General features: G+C 45.2%; 1 protein-coding gene and 1 gene segment (V, D, J or C); one reads left to right on the top strand and one right to left on the bottom strand.

Moving 5' to 3' along the window:
• Positions 1 to 3776: 3776 nt before the first annotated feature.
• Positions 3777 to 4736, bottom strand: LOC128329654 (olfactory receptor 6X1-like). Its single transcript, XM_053261199.1, has one exon. It carries the CDS (start codon positions 4734 to 4736, stop codon positions 3777 to 3779), a length of 960 nt encoding a protein of 319 aa, XP_053117174.1.
• Positions 4737 to 15614: 10878 nt separating this feature from the next.
• On the top strand, positions 15615 to 19387 carry LOC128329651 (immunoglobulin heavy variable 1-46-like). The segment is given in 4 exon segments: positions 15615 to 15972; positions 17583 to 17614; positions 18274 to 18308; positions 19174 to 19387. Coding segments are annotated over 4 exon segments (639 nt in total).
• The last annotated feature ends 3678 nt before the right edge of the window (positions 19388 to 23065 follow it).

Below are 23065 nucleotides of genomic sequence, written 5' to 3'. Positions count from 1 at the left end.
AGGGGTGATTTTTTGAGAATTTTTGAAGTTTTAGTGACTTTGGGGCAGTTTGGGGGCAGAAAGTGGATCTGCCCCAAAATAGTGGGGTGGGGTGGTAGTGCCTAATGGGTGGAGGCTACCACCCCAATTTCAGGGGGATTGGGCAGAGGGCTGATTTTTTGAGAATTTTTGAAGTTTGGGTGTCTTTGGGGCAGATTGGGGGCAGAAAGTGGATCTGCCCCAAAGGAGTGGGGTGGGCTGGTAGATAGTGCCTAATGGGTGGAGGCTACCACCCATCCCCAATTTAAGAGTGATTGGGCAGAGGGGTGAATTATGGTGAATTCATTTGTATGAGGTTTGTCTTCATAAGGTGAAGTGTGCTAAATTGATTACTTCCTCATATTATTCATAGTAAAGGAAAGTGTGAAAAAGTGAAAGTGGGGTCATGAGAGTTGTTTAATTGAAAAATATCTCATTTGCTATGATAGAATGAGAATTCACACCTTTTCTATTCACCATAATTCACCCCTCTGCCCAATCACTCTTAAATTGGGGATGGGTGGTAGCCTCCAGCCATTAGGCACTATCTACCAGCCCACCCCACTCCTTTGGGGCAGATCCACTTTCTGCCCCCAATCTGCCCCAAAGACACCCAAACTTCAAAAATTCTCAAAAAATCAGCCCTCTGCCCAATCCCCCTGAAATTCGGGTGGTAGCCTCCACCCATTAGGCACTACCACCCCACCCCACTCTTTTTGGGCAGATCCACTTCCTGCCCCCAAACTGCCCCAAAGTCACTAAAACTTCAAAAATTCTCAAAAAATCAGCCTTTTGTCCAAACCCCCTGAAATTGGGGTGGTAGCCTCCCTCCATTAGGCACTACCACCACACCCCACTATTCTGCCCCAGCCCCCACTTTCTGCCCCAATCTGCCCCAATCTGCCCCAAAGACATGAAATTTTCAGAAATTTACCAAAAATCAGCCCTTTGCCCAATCCCCCTGAAATTGGGGTGGTAGCCTGCACCCATTAGGCACTACCACCCCACCCCACTCCTTTTGCCCAGATCCCATGCTATGCCCCCGAACTGCCCCAAAGTCACTAAAACTTTAAAAAATCACCAAAAATCAGAGGAAGGTCCAATCGACTTGAAATTTGGGTGTCAGGTAGAACACAAGGTCCCCTTTCAAACCAGCTATTTTTTGAGATCCGAACCGGTCCAAACCGGTTCGGATCCGAACCGAGCCGGGGGGGTGGTTCGGCAAAACCAAAACCGAACCACCCTGGTCCGGTTCGGACCCGGTTCGGATCCGAACCGAACCGGGAGAACCGGTTTTATGCACATCCCTAGTCAGCTTCAAGTGTGAAAAGAATATATATATCTATATTTCTATATATCACACACACACATTCAATCCCAGAAAAGTAATGAATGTGGAATTGTGGAATTGGATGAAGGGAGTCAAACTGCATTAATAGACTATTTCAGTATCCCAGGATCATTACTTCAATGTATACATTATTTTAAACACAAAATCTCTTAAAGTGTCAGCTACCGGGCAGTTTACCCTATACAGTGTATGTGTGTGTGTGTGTGCGCGCTCGGGCGCGCATGTGTGTCTCTATAACTTTTTCTTTTTCTTTTTCTTTAAATAATACATAATGCAACTGAAATTCATATATAATTAAATTTTAATAAGGAAAAGGGAAACTCACCACAAAGATATATATCATCCCTCCCTCCTGACCTTCATATTTAAAATATAACATTTATCTGCCATGAAAAAGAAATGGTGGGAACAAAAATGGTTTTAAAAACCGTTCTTAAAAAAAAAATCTTCAAAATCCATATAATTCATTAAAATTAGACCCAACTGCAAAAAAAATCTCTCTTTCCCATGTAGTCAGGGGATTTTTGTTTTTGTTCGACATGTTCTAGGGGACACATATACAGTATAGTTGTACAGTATAATTGTGTTATAATTAATACAAATATTTTAAAATAAAATAGTCCTTTGGAATATATTGTTCATTTCAAATGTCAAGTAAATGCATGTAAATTTCATTCTAGATTTCTCTTCTCCCCCCCCCCCCCCCGCCCCATGCAGGGGTGGGGGGGGAGGGCATGTGGCAAAGTCATATTTCACCTAGGATTCCAAAAACCTTTGGGCCACCACAAGGTCAGGAAGCTCCTAAAGGGACGGCCAGTGGCCATAGAGCATTCTACCTTTTCATTAATTTCTCTGTTGTTGTTGCTAATCTTTGACCTTTTGGAATTGTAAATCACCCTGCGTGCCCTGACAGAAAAGGAAATGTTCATAGTAAACAGCTAGAAAAAATGTGCATGTTGTTAGTAGAGAAATAAGAAAGAAAAGAGGAAGTTGCCTTATACGGAGTCAGACTGTTGGTCAATCTAGCTCACTATTGCCCACTCTGACTGACAGCAGCTCTTCAGTCTTACCTGGAAAAGTCAAGGATCAAACCCAGGACCAGTCTGGTACCATCCAGTCTACCAACCAGTCTGGTACCATCATAGTCATCACTAGTACATCCTAAGTGTTATGAGATGCCCATAGCAATTCTGGGGCAAACACATTCTGATCTCCAGCCACATGATGAGGAAGACATCCCTAGAAGCCTCTTGTATGCATACGATGTTTTCAGCGGTATCATTGGACATGGCACTGCAGACTCTTTAAAAAGCAACATCAGCAGTATCAAAAATGATTTCCATCTATGCTAGATCCTGGATGTACTAGAGGCTATTCACACAATGATTTTCATGGGCTTTTGGAAATGGAAAACAATGCAGATTAGCTTTTCGTGCACACTCCTGTAACAAATTGTCTTGTTGTTCAAACAGCCTTCAGCACGCTGGTTTGAAGCTGTAGATTCAAATCCCGCCGTCCTCCAAATCTGGAAGCTACCCAGATGATTAGAGAACTTCTCTCATACAGCTGCCCAAGGACCATAAAAAGCAAACCTCAGTAATGTGGATAGCAGGGCCAAGTTGCAAGACCAAGCACTTAATGCAGTGATCCTCACTATTTTTCAAGTGGGAGCCACTTTGGCAAAAACAAACAAAAACCTTTGAGCCAATTCCGACTGTGCTGACTTCTGCACTGTACTGCCCTTTTTTTCCGTCCTGGGAGGGCCGTTTCCGACCTCTCTTAAGAGCTCTACGAGAAAAACACTGGGAAGGACAACTCTCTTCCCAGCATTCCATGCATGCCTTCCAAAATGGTGCAGGGGCTCAAGAGGGCTCCGTTTCCCTTAAAGGAGCCACACTGGCACTAAACAAACTACAGCAATGCATAATGGGTACAGTCACCTTTGTGTGGTTCCAGGGGTCTTTGCAGAGTTTTCCGCTTTGGCTGATGGTTGACACAGGCTCAATAAACCATTAGTCTAGTGGCCACCAAATGGAGCAGGGAGAAAATGACTTCACTAGCAAGCCACAGGTTGCTGATTTGAATCCCCGCTGGTATGTTCTCCAGACTATGGGAAACACCTATATCGGGCAGCATCAATATAAGAAGATGCTGAAAGGTATAATCTCATACGGCGTGGGAGATGGCAATGGTAAACCCCTCCTGTATTCTACCAAAGACAACCACAGGGCTCTCTGGTCAGCAGGAGTCAACACCGACTCGATGGCACACTTTACCTTTACCTAGTGGTCATCCTTAGGATTGATGGGGGTTGCCACTTGCCCCCAGGCCTTACAGTCAAGAACCCTGGCATCATGTGTGGATAAGCAATATCCTTTTTTTTGCCATTAATGGTATACGTGTTGACTCACTTCAGATAAGATCCCCTCTGGAAAATATATTTTTTAATATCTGTGGCTTTCCTCATAGCTTCTTTGACATCTTTGTTCCTCAGGGTGTAGATGAAGGGGTTAAGGAGAGGAGTGATAACTGTGTTCAGCACGGAAACCACCTTGTTTACCTCCAAGGAGGAGTTTGCTTTGGGTTTCACATACATGAACATGACCGTCCCATATTGGATGGACACAACAGTAAGGTGGGCGGCACAGGTCGAGAACGCCTTCTGTCTTCCCGAAGAGGAAGGGATGCGCAAGATGGTAGAGATGATGAAGATGTATGAGATAGCGGTGAATAAGAAAGAACTGAACAAGAGTAAAGCAGACCCCACCAAGATAATCAGTTCGAGCAGGCGTGTGTCGGCACAGGCAAGGCTCAGCAATGGCGTCACATCACAATAGAAATGGTTGATCAGGTTGGGACCGCAGAAGGGGAGTTGGCAGAGCAAGACGGTCTGCACAATGACTGTAAAGAATCCACCCAGCCATGATCCCAAGGCCATCTGGAGGCAAAGCTGATGGTTCATGATGATGCTGTAATGCAAGGGGTTGCAGATGGCCATGTAGCGATCAAAGGACATTGCCGCCAGCAGGAAGAATTCTGTCGCCCCCAGTAAGAAGTGGGAAAAGGCTTGTGTGATGCAACAGGAGAAACAGATGGCCCTCTTCTCTGCCAGAAAGTTAGCCAGCATCTTGGGCGATAAGGTGGTGACATAAAAGATCTCCAAGAAGGAGAAGTTCCCCAGGAAGAAGTACATGGGATTGTGGAGACGGTGATCATAGATGATGATGAAAACTATCAGGACGTTGCCAAGGATGGTGAGGACATACATAAACAGGACGGGCACAAAGAGATACTTCTGCAGTTCTGGAGAGCCTGGAAAGCCCTGGAGGATGAACTCGTGGATTGTGGTCTGGTTTTTCGGGAGCATTATGCGGAGAGGTCCTGTTTGTTTCTCTCTCTTCAGACTACTAGGAGAGGGAAAGGAACAAGAATGAACACTGGATACGATGGTCTTTATATTGCCTTGATGTTTTATTGTACCCTTTCCAAGAAGTAATTCTACACGTTGTGTGCAGAAAAATACACAGTACGAAGCCACCAAGGCTGTGCAAACAGGTTCGAGGTCAAACAGGTACACAGAGGCTCATTAGTCATGCACGGTGGCCTCCAAAATGGCTGCCGCAACAGGGATGAGACCCAGCATGGGCCAAAGAGTGCCCAAATTGGGTGAGGGGGGCAATTTCAGAGGCAGGTGGGGGCAGGAGGCGCCTCCAGAGGCCCCTGCAGCTGTGCTAGCGACCCCTGGAGGGGGTAAGTAACAATTTAAAAAATTCAAAATTAATAAATGTCGGGGGGGGGGTTCGAGAGGGTGCCGGACTGAACTGGCCAAGTTCTATTTGGGTCTGGTTCAGACTTAAACCGCACCGGACCAGCTGGTTTTCTGCACACCCCTACTAGGCACTTAAGCCAATGAGCTCAAGGGGTCTGACTTCCAAATAAACATTCAGATTGGGATGCATAATAAAAATATGGAACATTTAAACCAGAAATCTTACAACAGTCATGGAATGTAGACCAGAAACATTATGACACATTGCAGATGAAGGAAATAGATACAGGGTTACCTGAGGCCACCTAGTGCATTTATGCATGAGGTGAGATTTATAGCAGGGATTTTGTGGGCCAAGGGCATTTCCAACCTGTGGTACTACAGATGTTGCTGAACTACAACTCCCGTCATTCCCAGCTACAATAAAATGCCAGAAGATTAGCCAGCATCTTGGGCGATAACGTGGTGACATAAAAGATCTCTAAGAAGGAGAAGTTCCCCAGGAAGAAGTACATGGGTTTGTGGAGATGGTGATCATGGATGATGATAAAAATAAATTGTACCTGGGGATGATGGGAGTTGTAGTTCAGTCAGGGTTGGGAATCTCTGTGGTAGTACAAGCACTTTATGCCGGAAGGAGATTTTTAGAACTGTGCTCTTGCAATTTGGAATTGTGCCACAGGTAGTGCACCCTGTTTGTGCTGGTGAATCACAAGTCTGGAACGTGAGCTCCATAGTTAGTGCAGCTTCTTCAACAGTCTTGCACTAGCACTATGTAGTTGTTCAAGTTCAGTTTTGAGCAGGATGTCGGCCATGGTCTATTGCAGGGCTGCACAACTTTGGCCCTCCAGCTTTTTCTGGACTACAGCTCCCAGAATCCCCAGCCACAGTGGACAACAGTCAGGGATTAAGGGAGTTGTAAGCCACCTAATGGCTCAGTGGGGAAATGACTTGAGTAACAAGCCAGAGGTTGCCGGTTCGAATCCCCACTAGTGTGTTTCCCAGACTATGGGAAACACCTATATCAAGCAGCAGGGCTATAGGAAGATTCTGAAAGGCATCATCTCGTACTGCGCGGGACATGGCAATGGTAAACACAGCCTATATTCTACCAAAGAAAACTACATGATTCTGTGGTCACCACGAGTCGAAACCAACTCGACGGCACACTTTATCTTTACCTTTGAGCCACCATCTGCAGGAGGGCCAAAGCTAGGCCGCCCTGATCTATTGTCTTAGTTACTGCACCACACAAACAGAGATGCCAGCAACCGAAAAGGGGAAAGAGACCTGTATATTTAGAATAGTTTCTGTCTGGGGAAAGGAAATGATAATAGAAATATTGTTGTGAAAGTCAGCTCATTACTGGAAACCACACAGCCATGAGTTAGCTTTTGATCAAAGTACGAGATACATTTCCAGTTACTTCCATTTACTTGCAGGGAGGAGAGCTGGTCTTGTGGTGGCAAGGATGAATTGGCCCCTCTGCTGAGCAGGTTCCACCCCAGTTTGCTTTTGAATGGGATACTACATGTGTGAGCACTGCAAGACAGTCCCTTTAGGGGATGGGGCTGATCTGAGAGTAGCACCTGCATGCAGAAGGTCCCTTCCTGGCATCTCCAAGATAGGGCTGGGAGAGACTCCTGCCTGCAGCCATAAGAATAGTCCTGCTGGATCAGGCCCAAGGCCCATCTAGTCCACCATCCTGTTTCACATAATGGCCAACCACATCCCCCTGTGAAGCCCACAGGCAAGAGATGAAGGCATGCCTTCTTTCCTGCTGTTGCTCCGCTGCAACTGGTATTCAGAGGCATCTTGCCTCTGAGGCTGGATGTGGCCTATAGCCCTGACCCGTAACCATGGATAGACCTGTCCTCCATAAATTTGTCTATAAGAACAGATATATAATAACCTTGGAGACTCTGACAGTCGATGTAGACAACACTGAGCTAGATGGACCAATGGGCCCTGCCCCAGTGCATCTGCACTATCCCACTGCACTGCTCCTGGTTACAGCATCTATCTGAAGACGCAATCATGATGGCGAATGTTAGTCTAAAGCGAGTCCTGGTCTGATAACATAGGAACATAAGCTTCCAGCGGCCTCTGGTGGGCCACTGTGAGAAACAGGATGCTGGACTAGATGGGCCTTGGGCCTGATCCAGCAGGGCTGTTCTTATGTCCTTAGGAAGCAAAGATGACCTTCCTGCATCTTAAAATGTGTAATCTGACTGCTTTATGTGGGGCCAAGCCCAAATCAGACCATTTAATGTGCTCAGAGCCATAACTGCTCCCTCTGTACTGTACTGAAGCATGTTAGGAACCTAGGAACCTGCCATATACAGAGTCCGACCATAGGTCCATCTTGCTCAGTATTGTCTACACAGACTGGCAGCGTCTTCTCCAAGATTGCAGGCAGGAATCTCTCTCAGTCCTATCTTGGAGATGCTGCCAGGGAGGGAACGTGGAACCTTCTGCTTTTTCCAGAGTGGCTCCATCCCCTGAGGGGAAGATCTTCCAGTGCTCACACTTCTTGTCTCCCATTCAAATGCAACCAGGGCAGACCCTGCTTAGCTAAGGGGACAAGTCAAGACAAGCTCTTCTCTCAATAAAATTTTGATATTTCTGCACAGATTTATAAATTAAATGAGATAAATAATTGGGTAACTAGCTATATAAGTATATTTTTGTCTTACCGGAATGATAATGTCTCCTTTAGAGTATTTCCTCCCTTCTTTATATTTCAAGCAATTATGTACAACTTGAAATTTAGTCATTTTGGGGTATTCAGAAGCCCCACAAAAAGTAAGGCCCCACAAAAAGTAAGGCTGTAGCTTACTAGTGGGTCACTTTGCATCATTCCCTGCAACAAATATGGAATGAGGAAGAGGTGTCCAGGCAGGAGGTGCACAACAGGGTCCAAATGGGGCAACTCTAATTTGGAATGCAAGCTCCCAACTTACCAGAAGGAGCTAGTGCAAAATCCTTGCAGCAGCACAACATGTTTGCATTAGTGAAGCATTCATCTGGACATCAGCCACTGGCTCAAAAAACAGTGTTGAAGACAGAAGATAGAAGGTACTTACGAATATGAATCAAGACCATGAAAAAATAGTTAAAGCTCTTTTTTCAGACTTCTCCCTACATTTCCCCCCCTTCTTCGAATCAAGAGGCTTAATATGAAGACCTTGCTGTAGAAATAGACACACTGTAAGCCATAATGAATTCGAGAAAGAAATGGCTAGTGTGGATTCTGATTAGATTTTAATGTGGATTATTCCCTTAGCTACCAATCATCAGTACTACAAACAGGGTAACCTTGGAACTGGTTTCCTTTTATCTGTGACTGATTTTTGTGAAGAACTGTGCATGCAACAAATTAGTTTGGAAGAAGCAAATAAGAAGGTCCTTTGGGGACCTCATTATAAGCAGACACTCTTGTAAAGATTTTCCCCACTTGGGTAACTGGGTTTGCTGAACTCATGCTCTTGGCAGTATGCTACTAGGTGGTGCATACCACAGTGGGGGGCAGAGGACCGAGGTTCAAATTGTTGCTTAGCACGCATCCCATTGGATGATCAAGCAAGTCAACGGCTCACAACTTGACATGAGAAAAGTTGCATCACAAAAAATCCCCCACTGGAAATGTTTAGTATGTACATGCTGTTGTGCCTGTGCAGAGATATTATTTTTCAGGCACAATTAATAATTAGATAACTTGTAACAGGAATAAGTACGTTCTGAATGAACTTAAAAAGTCATCAGGGAGCATCGCTTTGAACACTGACATCAAATCTTGCTTCCAAAATTCAGAAGATGAAGAGGCGATTCTCATGATCACTGGGGGTGGCTGGGAGGGGATGGGGATGGCTGCTTTTAATGTAGCTTCCCCCCAGACCACCAAACCATCTGTCCTTGGCGTGCCTCCAGCACAGCCCTGCTCTATGCCGCTCCATGAGGCATGGAGCAGGGTGGAAGTATCCAAGGCCAGAACATGTTCTTCTGGCCTCCAGACATCCCACAATGCAAAATGTGGCACACATATTGCATTGGGGATTCCCCCATCAGATGGGCGCTCTATGTGTTCATCTCTGTGACTCCTCAGGCTGAACTCAGCCCAAGGAGCCACACAATACCCGGAAACTGGTAAGGGTGCAAGCGGACCCTTAGCCTCAGCTAACAGCTGGGATTCTTAAGAGGGTTAGATGGGCAGGGAGCCGAGGGATCAGAGAGGATCCCGCTGCTTCTCACAACCAGCCTAAACCCAGCTGGGCTGCCCCAGGCTGGGTTAGGCTGGTCATGAGAACAGCCTCGAAACATCCAGAAAAAGGTTGACATAAAAATCCAAATTGTGCTATTTGAAAAATGATCAGTTTCTCTCTCCCCCCCTCCGCTTCATGGTATCAGAGTTGGAAGGGCCTCAAAGGTCTATTACAGGGATTCTCAAACTTGGGTCCTCAGGTGTTATTGGACTTCAACTCCCATACTCCCCAGCCTCAGTGGCCTTTGGTTGGGGATTATGGGAGTTGAAGTCCAATAACACCTGAGGACCCAAGTTTGAGAATCACTGGTCTATTACTTCACCATGGACACATGGTAGGGCTATAAACTCTTTACACACACAAGCACACATGTGCATATGTGTGCATGCGCGCGTGCACACACACACACACACACACACTCCATATCTCAGAATACCACAACCAGAGCATTGTGCACAGTAGAAGATGCTTGCAAGGCACACAGGTTGAGAGGACCTACACAAAGAGGCAAAGCAATATGTTGCAAGAGAAGACAACATGGAATGCCGGTCCTCATCTGTATATAGGGGAAATTCCTTCTTTACTACAAATAGAGCAGGGAGTTCTGTCTCCTACCAGCCCCAAAGGATCAACCAATCACCTCTGAACTATGAGTTCTACTAATTTATTTCATGGCCACTAGAGGGCGGAAGCACCCAAGGAACATGAATGTGAATGCACTCTGTAATTCTTCTGCACTGTTTTGGCTACATCGCTGTGGACATAAGAGGGTCAGCAGATTTCTTCTTCAATAACCGTATGTATTGTTTACCACCAAAAAGTCAAGAGAAGACTCTCCCCCAGTCTTATTGTGCAAATAAGAAGCACAACCTGTGGCACACCTCATATATTTTGAAAGAAACTTTTGTGCAATAGTGTAATTTTGAAATTGTGTAATAGCAGTGGTCCCCACTGGTACTATATCGGGCAGCAGCGATATAGGAAGATGCTGAAAGGCATCATCTTATACTGTGTGGGAGGAGACAATGGTAAAAGGCCTCCTGTATTGTACCAAAAGAAAACCACAGGGCTCTGTGGGTGCCAGGAGTTGAAATTGACTTGACGGCACACTTTACCTTTAAGTTGAAGGCCAAGTTGAAAACTGATCATCCTGGAGAGAATCTATCTATGTGGTCACTAAGAGTCGACACCGTCTTGACGGCACTCAATCAATCAATCAATCAATCAATTGGGCAATAGAGTAATTTCACATGATGTAGAGCAGCTATTCATCCTAGGGAAAATCTATCTATGTGTTCACTAAGAGTTGACAGCAACTTGACGGTACTTAATCACTCAATCAATCAATCAGAGCAGCTATGCACTCTTCCTGGACTAGTACAACCTGACTAATAATGTCTTCACAAGGACAGCAATGGTCAGGTTGACAGCCACCGACTTTCCAAGGTCTGAGGGAGGAATCTTTCCCATCCTTGCTAATTCAGATCCTCGAAATGTTGAAGCCAGGAATTTCACCTGGGACCTTCTGGATGCAAAGCAGCTGCTCTGCCAATGAGCTATGGACCTTGTCCAATGTTGAGGTGATGAACCCACAATCCAGAACAAGCGGATCCTTGTTATACACATTGCAATGCAAATGGCACTTCCTATGGTGGCTCTTTTAAAGTCTACCACTCAGTAGGCTGAAACTTTTCTGCAAGTTCTTCCTCCCAATATACAGTTGTGATTTTCGCTCATGATCACATCTTATCATGCAGGCTGTAATACACCTTTGCATACTAATGGGTATCTTCTTAGGTGAGTATTGCTAGTTGGGAATTGCAGGCATGAGATGGCTTGATCCTTATTTGAAATAGGGTCCAGAGTCTGGCAATCATATGAAGATGTTCACAGTAGATCATCTACTGCTATTCCAGATGGCTATAGGTTAACTCTAGATTCAAGGGTAGGACACCTCCGAATACCAGTTGGAGAGCAACAACAGGAGAGAGGGCATCCTTCCTCTCCTGCTCGTGGGCTTCCCAGAAGCATTTGGTGGGCCACTGTGGGAAACAAGACCCTGGACACTATATAGGACTTCGGTTGATCTAGCAAGACTCTACTCATGCTCTTTTCAGGTGTCTAAAGATTTAACTATTCCTTGACTTTATCCTAAAATGGCTGTCTCCAATATATCAATGTAAACCAGGAGGTTATCCATTGAATTAAAAGATTCCAGTGGCAGTGGCCATTTTGATGCATTCTAGACCAATGAAATTGGTATATGGAAACCATGCTTTATGGAGACCATATAGTATAATAATTGAATTAGATCTTTTGCCTGGAATGCAACTTGATTTTGACCACAGTTTCTTTGGTTCTGTTGTAGTATCCTGCACTGCTTGCTATAAAACTGTCTAAAACGCATCCTCCTTTTCCTTCAACCACTCTTTCAATTTCTGTCCGTTTATTGTGCATCTGTATCATCCAGTTATATGACAGCCATCAGGATAGTAACCATCATAAGTGTCGAGGCAGAACCTGGGAGACTTGTGGTCTCATGGACAATCCTGCTTGGAACAAAAGTTGGACACAATACATTCCTAGACCACTTCACCACTTATGATTTTATGGCCATTCTGACTGGTCTAATAAGACAAGTACATTCCTGTACAGCTGCGTGAGTTAAAGAACAGCAAGACAACCGTTGACCTTATCAAAGGCAATAGGCCAGTTTTAAACAAAATCCATAAACATTTGTTTCCATCCTTTTGTTTCCAGCTGCTGAGTCCCAAAACACCCTGCTCCAACCTGCTTCAGGAATTAAACAACCAGGAGAAAACATGACCCTGTCTTGCAAAGGTTCCTCCTCCTTTGTCAACCAGCACTGGATGCAATGGACTCAGAAAATTGGTGACCAGGGAATTCAGTGGATTGGAGAGATCAACCCAGATGGCACTTCAGCAATAGTACGGAAAAGTCTGAAAGGAAGATTCGCCATCTCCAGGGACAACACAATACATGCAGTTTACTTAGAGATAAGGAAGCTGGAGGTTGCAGACAGTGGCCTCTATTACTGTAGCGGCCACAGTGAAATAGAACTGTACAGAAACCAGACATTGTTGCTATAGCCTCACATAATGCTACTGGAAGGATGCCAGCCTTACTGGCACTATGGATGCATATGAGTAACTAAAGGATCATGAAAAACTGGCTATATTTAGATATAGATACATCTGGATACTGCCAAAAAAAGTGGGAGGGGTTAAGTGTGGTGTCAATTCATTCTTGGGTATTAGAGCTAAGTTAAATGAGAAGTAGAAGTAGTGCAAACTGGATTTTCTCAGGCCACGATCTGAGATCGAATTTCTTAGAGGGTTTATTTATGTGTTTGTTTATTGATCGTATTGATATACCGCCAGATATATGTGTATCTCTAGGCAGTGTACACAATTTAAAACATAACAAATATAAAACAAAAGGAAACAATAAAAATAATTTCACAGAATAAAAATAACTAAACAGTTTAAAGTTAGTTTAAATTAAAAACCTGATCCAAAAGTGCACTCAGTTTTCATTCTTTACTTTCTTCTGTGCAGCATTCAGCACTGAGCCAGAAAGCTGTGATTTATATTCCATGGTTGTCTTTCCTTTCCCTGAACCCAGTATAACAAGCATGAAGGATAAACTTCAGTCTCTTGGAGTGTAGTGTATTTAAAAATTCAAAAATCAAAAAAGGCAAATGCAGTAGGATAGGGATAAATAACCACCTTGTTTTGGGTCTATTTCCAGGTGCCCAGTCTCAAATCAAGTATGTCCAGTCTGGTCCAGAAGTTAAACCTGTTGGAGATTCAGTGAAATTGACCTGCAAGGCATCTCATAGCAATAGATTCACCAACAACAGGATGCTCTGGTTCAAACAGGCAGCAGGGAAAGGACTGGAGTGGGTTGGGGATATTAGGACAGATTACTTTGTGGCAGCCTATGCAACAGATTATGAAGGTTTAGCCACCATCACTGTGGACACTGCCATCAGCACCTTATATCTGCAGCTGGACAACTTGAAACTTGAAGACACTGCTGTATATTACTGTACAAGCAAGCACAGTGTTTTCCTCCAGTGCGAATACCCCAAAGAAAAATACAGCAAAGTGCATACCCTGTTTCCTGGAAAATGTATGGTCAATATGTTCAACCAACTGCATCGTTAAGGGGGAAACCACCGTAGCATGGGACACGGTAATCTCTCCACATACTCACACCAATTCAAGCTTCAGTCTAGCTTTGGTACTGTTCACTTTGTATTTGAGAAGTTGTCCCTGTTCTGAATATCATGTGCGAAATGATACATGGTGATAAATCTCCTACTTCAGAAGTCAAAGTTAGAATGAGACATTTATGAAATGAATGTTGAAATGCTAATTTTTAGCCTACCTTCCAGTAGGCTTATGAGATCATCCGGCATTCTGCTTGCATGTTCGTGAGTCCCCCCTATCAACTTCGTAATGCCTGGACCAATATAAACAAAATCAGGTACAGTTGTCAGGACACATAGGGACACCTCAATGGCATAGTTTGTGAGGCTGTCATTCACCTCAATCCAAGATAGCCTATGCCTAAATTTTTGATGCACAAGTGGGCTAACTTATAAACTGCCTATTCTATTTGAACCCAATTTGCTATGGCTGCAGGGACACATAGGGATGCCCAAATGGCATGGTGTGTGATGATGTCATCCACTCCAATTCAAGATGGTGGCCATGTGAACATCTGAGGCGCAAGTGTATTAATTTGTGGTCTGTTCAACCAAACCAATTTGAACCACGTATGGTACAGTTGCAATGAGTGACACACAGGGACACCTCAATGGCATAGACTGTGATGATGTCATCCACACTGATCCAAGATGGTGGGTGCATAAACTTTTGAAGTGCAAGTGGGCTAACTTGTGAACCGCCAACCAATTCGAACCAAATTTGCTACAGCTGTAGGGGCACATGGGAAACCTCAACAAAATAGTTTGTGATGATGTTATATACCCCAAACACAAGACCTTGGAGGTGCCAGGGAGGGGGCTTGGAACCTTCTGCTCTTCCCAGAGCAGCTCCATCCCCTAAGGGGAATATCTTACAGTGCTCACACTTCTAGTGTCCCATTCATATGCTACCAGGGCAGACCCTGCTTAGCTATGCGGACAAGTCATGCTTGCTACCACAAGGCCAGCCCTCCTCTCTGTCCCCAGATTCTGTCCCCAGATTCTGAATGAGGTAGGTGGGGAAAATATCCAACCCATCCTACCCTTGACAATCAAGTTCCCTGCCTCCACCTTGTTTTTATCTAACACACAATATAAAATTGGGTATCTGGCTCCCTTATTAGGGTAGGAGGCTTCTCCTAACCCAGTGTGGATCATGTGAATTGCCCTAGTATCACCCTCTTAGGCAGATCTCCATACTTCTACATCCAGCATGCGATTGGTTCTTCTTCCTGCCAATTTCCTTTCTACCCTCCCACCCTCCTGCATTTCCCAGCCTGTGGCACTCCAGATGTTGCTGAACTACAACTCCCATTAGTCCCCAGCTACAAGGATGGGAGTATTAAAAAAGGAAATCTCATTCTTTTCTTCAACCTGGACTGCTACTCTTCTCTGTCAGATCATGCATTTTGAAGTTTCTCCCTTCTCCATATGCAAATTGAAAAGGTGCATTTCCTCTCCTAAGAGACTTTAAAGCAAAGTGTTCCCCACCAGCTTACCATCAACCTTCACCAATGGAAACCAGGCCTCTTTGGCCATGCCTTCTCCTCTGGATAGCTACATTTGCAGGTAAGACAATACCTAAATATGCCTTCTGCCAAAGAATTCATGGCCCAGCTAGTGAAAGAATCCAATGAGGATGAAACAGGTAATGAAGAAGAGGAGAAAGAAGGAGACCTCAGAAGTAAATTGAGACCTGGACAGAATTTATTACAATTACAATGTCTTCATTCTTAAACTTCAGATCAATGCATGTACATCTTGTTCTCCTTTATGTCCAGCTCCCAGCAAAGTGCCACTAGGCTGCCATTTATACTGGGGAGGGTGGTGTCTTGGTTGACTTTGCACTACTATAGCAAAAATGAAGGTGAAACCCACAGAATATTAACTCTTATATAATATAGGTTATGTAAAAGACAGGCAATGTTTGCAGAACAGGACCAAACCATTAATACTGCAATGCTGAAATAAACCAGTGGAATGGTACAAACTATATTCTGTGTTTTTCCCCTTGCAGGTGTCCAGTCCCAGATCCAGTTTGTCCAGTCTGGTCCTGAAGTTAAAAGGCCTGGAGAGTCAGTGAAACTGACCTGTAGGGCATCTGGATACACATTTACCAGCTATTCTATGCACTGGATCAGACAGGCACCAGGCAAAGGACTGGAGTGGGTTGGACGTATTTTTACAAGTAACTTTGAAACACTCTATCTTAAGGCTCTTGAAGGTCGAGTCACTATCACCGTGGACACCTCCATTAGCACCACATATCTGCAGCTGACGGGCTTAAAAGCTGAAGACACTGCTGTCTATTACTGTGCAAGACTCACAGTGGTGAAAAGCAAATACATGTGCATACCTAAAACCTTTGCAAAAGAGAAGAGGAAGTTCTGGCAGAGAAAGCAAAGAGGAACTGCTAAACTACTGAGCCATGAAATCCTAGAGAGACAGAACTGGAGAGGAGCCCAAAGGCCACCTGGGCCAGCCATCTGGTCAAACTACACTTGGACCTGTTGGAGATCCAGTGCATCAACCTTTTGCACCAACTATCCTAATGACCACTAGGGGCAGTGAGAGTAGAAACAGTTGAGTAAGGGTCTCCCTAGCTGTTCAACCTGTCTCTACTCTATGACCCCTGCTATGACTCTTCAGGTATTCCCTGTGAGAGACAGATTCTCTTCCTTTCCTCTTAGAGAGCAGATGGAAACATCTCTCTCTCTCCCTAAGTATTTATTATGTAGTCTATAGATTAAGGGTTAAGTCTTTCTTATCCAAAGGTGTACTTCACCAGTAAATCTACTTAGTGTTTTATTCTACAAGAATCTCCATGTGTCTTCTCTAAGTAGCTGCAGTAACTAAACTCTGCAAACTACTCTGTAACTGGAGTGGGTAGCTTCTTCAGTGCTTTGCTAAAATTAACTGGGGGATAAAAATATATAACCCCCAATAGCACCAATGGCAGATTCATTCAGTCAGATCAAGCCAGATCAACAGATTAAGACCACAGAGTCCTGCAAGAGGCAGTCACATGTATCTGCAGAGCCAGAAGCTCCAGGGGCAAGCAAGCCAAGGAGCACGCTACAGAATGCGAGAATCAGCCAATACTCAAGGTAAAAGCCTCCTCTTGATAGATCCAATTCTGCTTATCAGCCACTCTGGACTTCCAGGTGGAGGTTTCCAAGCAGAGGCTGGGGAGCCATATGTCAAGGATGCTCTAGCAGCCCTGCACTGAGTAAGGGGTTGGACTAGAAACCCTCCAAAGTCCCTTCCAGTTCTAAGATCCAGTTATTCAATAACAGCTTGGCAAGCATCCACCCCTACCTTGCAAGAAATCCTATTGGTTTCCCAATGTAGCCAACTTACGGCCTGCTGTTTCTCTGCATTCGCTTTCCAGCTGCTTTTGGCCAGGCAAAAGTCAGGGTTCTTAAGCATGAAAATAAACTCTTGTCATGGTCAGTGCCTGCATCTACAGAGAGGTGGTAAAGGTACAAAAGATCAGGGCATGTGCATAGGAACATAGGAAGCTGCCTTCTACTGGGTCAGATCATTGGTCCATCTAGCTCAGTATTGTCTACGTGGACTGACCGTGGCTTCTCCACAGCTGCAGGCAGGAATCTCTCTCAGCCCTATCCTGGATATGCCGGGGAGGGAAGCTTCTTCATGCAAGCATGCAGGTGCTCTTCCCAGAGTGGCCCCATCCCCTGAGGGGAATATCTTACAGTGCTCACACATGCAGAGGCAGGTCTCACGATCGGTGAGACCTGCCATAACGGGTCTCACAAAACAACATTCAAAAAATCCAATAAAAGGAAATAATACAGGACAAACAAATCACAAACACAAAACAAAACAAAATACAAAATATAATATGAAACATTTACAAAATAAAAATAAAAAATCACTTTTACAAAGCCTGAGTGAACAGAAAGATCTCCACCTGGCATCTAAAAGAACAAAGTGATGGTGCAAGCCCCACTGGGGAGGTTAGTATTCCTTAAATGGGGTGCCACCATATAGACTTCTTATCAGAGGCTGGGTCTAGAGAACTGAAGTAAAGAGAGGGTTGGGTGTGTCTCTCAATGACCACAGGAAGCAGTCAGAGAAGCAGATATACTCTTAGAGTGTGTTCAGGAATTCATGCTAGCTTTACCTATTGGCTTCCAAATCAATTGTTTCCCTTTTCGTTTCCTTATCTCCCTAGTATGACATCTTTATTTTTAGCTTCTACATCTTTCGGCAGACTCTGAGCCATTTCTAATTCTTATACTGCACTTTGAAACTTTAGGCTCTTCCCACTGCGCACTCTTAAAAATTATATATTCTGAAGGTAGCCTGAAGAGGCAAAATAAAATGGTTGCTCAAGGTGGCAGATTCTGGATACTGCTGCAGTGGCAGAATGGGAGATGGACAGGTTCAGAGAAGGGCATCAAAGATGATGAGGAGCAATTGGAAGAGATGGGTATATTTAGCTCACAGGAGAGACTACTAAGAGGAGATATCCCCATCTTCAAATTTCTGAAGGACTGTCACACAGAAGGAGGTGGTTTGTTCCCTCTTGCTCTTCAGGTCAGGACTAGAATCACTGGGTTGAAATTACAAGGAAGCAGCTTCAGGCTAGATATTAGGAAGAACTGCCTAAGAGCTGTTTGGCCGGGGGACAACCTGTGTCATGCACTGGTGAGCTCTTTCACATTTAGACAGTATCAGATAGAGTCTGGACAGCCACCTCTAAGAGATGTAGCAGCTTCTAGAACTGAACATGGGGTGGACTAGAAGACCACTGATATCCCTTCCATTTTTTTTAAATGCTTAGAGTCTGCCTGACCTTTTGGGCACAATCCATTGGAATGTTCTCCTGGTAAAGAACCATTTTAATAATCAGGAAATGCATGTAAGCACGCTGTGCTGTTCTTCCACAGTCCCCATTCATTTTAATGGAGGTTTGTACTGAATATTTTCCCAGTGAGTTATGCCTTGTGGCCATTCACAGGAGAGGTGTCATCATCTGCACTGCATTTCTGGCACCAAAATCTATTCAGCACCTCCTGCTCCCTATACCTTTTCCCGTGACTTCAATTGACTCCACCCCTTTTAACACTAAGGCAAGCAGACCTGCCCAAAATATGCAAAAGCAAAAGCCCTCATTTCCTCTGTCGAGGCTTTTTAAAGCCTCATTGCATAAATCCAGTGGACAAATCCCCTCAACCTGCTTGAGTCATTTCAGTGGGCTATCAGAGCTTCCATTCTGACATTCATAATGTTATGGCTTTTACATATCTCCATGTTCATAAATGGCATGGCACGTAAGTCGTTGTTCTTTAACCTCAACTACTTTGGAGAGCAGAGTGTGATATTTTGTTCAGACTGTAGTAAAAGATCCTCCATGCAAAAATCATTTCATCCATTTTCACATGACTGTTCTGTTTTTTCTCTCCTCAGGGGCCAATTCACAAGTTGTTCTTACTCAGTCTGGCCCAGAAGTGAAAAAGCCGGGAGAATCCACCAGGCTCACCTGTTCTGTGAGCGGATTTACTCTTAGCAGCTATAACATGTACTGGATTCGACAGGCTCCAGGAAAAGGGCTGGAATGGATCATTTATTACTATTCACCCACTGACAACAGCTACTCCCCAACCATCCAGGGCCGATTCTCTGCCTCCAAGGACTCTTCCAACTTCTACCTGCAAATGAACAGCCTGAAGCAAGAAGACACAGCCATGTATTACTGTGCCAGAGATGCACAGTGGTGGAAATAGACCTGGAGCTTAGACAAAAACTTTGGCCTATGAATGGAAATGGCTGCAGGTGGCACTAGAGAGCTTTGGACAGAACACAAATGAAAATAAGTACAACTGAAAATCCTCTATAATAAAAGCCTTGCCTGTCCTTCCGTGTCACCCAGGTGTGTGTCCGTGTCTCCCTCGGTCGTTCTGGGCATGCACGGAGCGCATGCCCAGTACAGCCGAGGCAAAAACAGACACAGGCACCAGGCGGACATGTTGGGCGGTTGTTTGCCCGGCTGCGGAAAGGCCAGAAGCGGCCGCTGCAAAGCTGGGGAAGAGGCAAAGCCGGGGAAGCCCCGCAAAGCCAGGGAAGCCAGGGAAGAGGCGGCGGGAGCCGGCGCGGCCGAGGCGGAGGCAGAGCCATGGCCGAGGACTGGCCGTGCCGCCAAAGCCGGGCGGGGGGAAGAGGCGGCGGGGGAAGCCGGCCGAGGTAGTGGCAGAGCCGCCGCCGAGGCCTGGCTGCGGCGGCGAAACCAGGCGGGGGGGAGACTTTGGGGCCCTTGCCCGGCCGGGGAGACCGGCCGCGGCATGGAGGCTGGCGGCGGCGGAAGGGGGAATGGCGGCGGGGGGCCTAGAGCGCACAACTCTACTAGCACCCGTTATTTAACGGGCCTCAAATCACTAGTAAGTATATATCAGTTCCTGGGTTCCAACAAATGGCACAGCAGGGAAATGACTTGACTAGGAAGCCAGAGGTTGCCAGTTTGAATCCCCACTAGTATGTTTCCCAGTCTATGGGAAATGCCTATCTCGAGCAGCAGCAATATAGGAAGATGCTAAAAAGGCATCATCTCATACTGTGCAGGAGATGGCAATGGTAAACCCCTCCTGTATTCTACCGAAAGAAAACCACAGGGCTCTGGGGTCACCAGGAGTCGACACCAACTCGACAGCACACTTTACCTTTACATATCAGTTCCTGCTATAGTTTTCCTCCCTTCCAAATCCAGAACAACCTCATTATCATACTTTTAAAGTAATCCATTGGTTGAGGTACATGAACTTCTTGCCACCGTAGACCTGACATCAGCAATTGTCATGAAATCCTTGCACCCAGGTGTGGAAAAGGAAGTACTTTCCCACAAAGTATGTATTTAATCTCTGGCATTGTCTGTGACAGGATGTGGTGATGGCCACTAGCTTGGATGGCTTTAAAAAGGGCTTAGACAAATTCTCGCGGCCCCCAGAAGCTCCAGTATGCCCTGCAAGAGTGCACAGGGCATACTGGAGAGACCCCAGAGCCGGGAGGCTGCTTTTCAGCCTCCTGCCAGGGGTCTACTCATGAGTAGCCATGGTATGGAGCTGCGCCAGGGCTACTCACGATTGCTTAAACTGGGTTTTCGGAGTGCTCGCTCTGCAAACCCGGTTTAAGCACCGGGCTACAGAAGTGGGTGACCCGCTTGAGAACCACCGGGCTCGCAGCCAAGACCAGTGGTTCACACGATGGGAGAAAATTGGACTAGCCTCCGCTAGCCCGATTTTCTCCCATTGTGTGAATAGCCTCCAAGTCTACCAACCTGCTGGAGAAAACAGGGGTCTGCCAGGAGCCAGGTCTACCTGCTCATGAAGGTCAGGTCTACATGCTGCATGCTGACAATTTCATTTTTTATTGGGTCCAGCATGCCTGTCAGACCAACCCAACTGCTCAGCCCTAATTAATATTGCCACTGCACTCTAATGCATCCCTTTAGAAAAGACCTGTTTTTAAAACCAGTAAGTAAAATACTACAAATCACCCCCCCTACAAAATAACATGATAGTGGGGTGATTTGTAGTATTTGTCTCTCTCATATGGATCAAGTTATTAAAACATATTTCAATAAGCACAGGGTTACCCTCTTTAAGTGGCGCAGCAGGGAAATGCTTGACTAACAAACAGAAAGTTGCCGGTTCGAATCCCCGCTGGCACTATATCTGGCAGCGGTGATATAGAGAAATGCTGAAAGGCATCATCTCATACTGCATGGGAGATGGCAATGGTAAACCCCTTCTGGATTCTACCAAAGAAAACCACAGGGCTCTGTGGGCACCAGGAGTAAAAATTGACTTGATGGAACACTTAACATTTCACCCTCTTATTTACTCAGATTCTACATTTTAAAACTTGCTGTATTATCCATATGCAAATTCAAAATGTGTACGTCCTTGTCCACAGGCTTTTAAAGCAAAACCTTCCCCAGCCCTTGAAATGATGTCTCTTTGGCCATGCCTTCTCCTCTGGGCAGCAACATCAGCAGGCAAGAGAATATTTTAGAAAGAATGAGGCTCTGCACACAAGCAGCCATACCCAGGATAGCACAGCCCTACCTGGATAGGGCTGTTCATGTGCAAGAACACAGTAATAGTCTTCTGCAGAAGTTTGCTCAGGGTAATTCTCCTGTGACTTATGCCTGGTGGTTATGAGATGGAGAGGGGTGTCACCCATGTTGCATCTCAGGCACCAAAATATTTTCAGACGGTCCTACTTCCTATACTCTATCATTTGGCTTCAATGGAATCCACACCTTTTAACATATATGAAACCTGTCCCGCCCACAATATGCAAAAGCAAGTGCTTTCATTTCCTCTTCAGAGGCTGTCTTAAACGTCCTTGGACAAATCCCTTGGACAGATCTCCTCAACCTACTGGAGTCATTTAAGGGGACTTTCAGATCATCCATTCAACCACTCACAATGTTATGGCTTTTACATTCCATCATATTCATAAATAGCTTGCCATGTAAGTTGTCGTCTTTTAACATCAGCTATTTGGGAGGGGCTAGGGTGATATTTTATTCCCCCTGCAAAACCTCATTCCATCCAATGTTTACACATTATTAACCTATCTGTTTCGTCTCGCTTCAGGGGCCAGTTCACAGATCGTTCTGACACAATCTGGTTCAGAAGTGAAAAAACCAGGAGAATCCACCAGGCTCACCTGTTCTGTGAGCGGATTTACTCTTAGCAGCACTAACATGTACTGGATTCGACAGGCTCCAGGAAAAGGACTGGAATGGATCGTTTATTACTATTCATCCGGTAGCAACAGCTACTCCCCAACCATCCAGGGCCGATTCTCTGCCTCCAAGGACACCTCCAATTTCTATCTGCAAATGAACAGCCTGAAGCAAGAAGACACAGCCGTGTATTACTGTGCCAGACACACAGTGGTGGAAATGGACCCAAAGCTCAGACAAAAACCCTGACTTATGGAAGGAAATGTCTGGCACTAGGTGGCACTAAGGAGCTTTGAATGACACTAAATTGAACTCATGCAAAATAAGTACCACTCTATTCCTCACAATGGTTTTGAATCTCCTTCCACTTCGAGGACACGTTCCACATCCTTAGTTTTAAAGGAAGCCATAGGTTTGGGGCTAGCACTAGCTTCTTGCCACTACAGACTTGAAACCAGCAATACGCATGAGTTTTTTGCATCCAGGTTCCAATAAGAGGCAACACCACTTTTTAATGGGTTGAAACTTGAGTCACACTTTATTAACTAATTACAAAAGCCAGTTAGTTTAACTACAGGCCAGATACTACAGGCTAGTTTGTTTAACGTCTGTTCCGGGTGAGCTGATAGTTAGCATTATTAAAGAGGTTTGCTCTTCTACCTATTCAAGAAGCTAGAAGAGCAAACCTTGCTGAGGAAGAACCAGTATGGTATCT

This window comes from Hemicordylus capensis, chromosome 6 (genome assembly GCF_027244095.1).
Source record: "Hemicordylus capensis ecotype Gifberg chromosome 6, rHemCap1.1.pri, whole genome shotgun sequence".
NCBI classification, from domain to species: Eukaryota; Metazoa; Chordata; class Lepidosauria; order Squamata; family Cordylidae; genus Hemicordylus; species Hemicordylus capensis.
The sequence above is the reverse complement of the archived record's forward strand: the minus strand, read 5'-3'. Positions and strand labels throughout refer to the sequence as shown.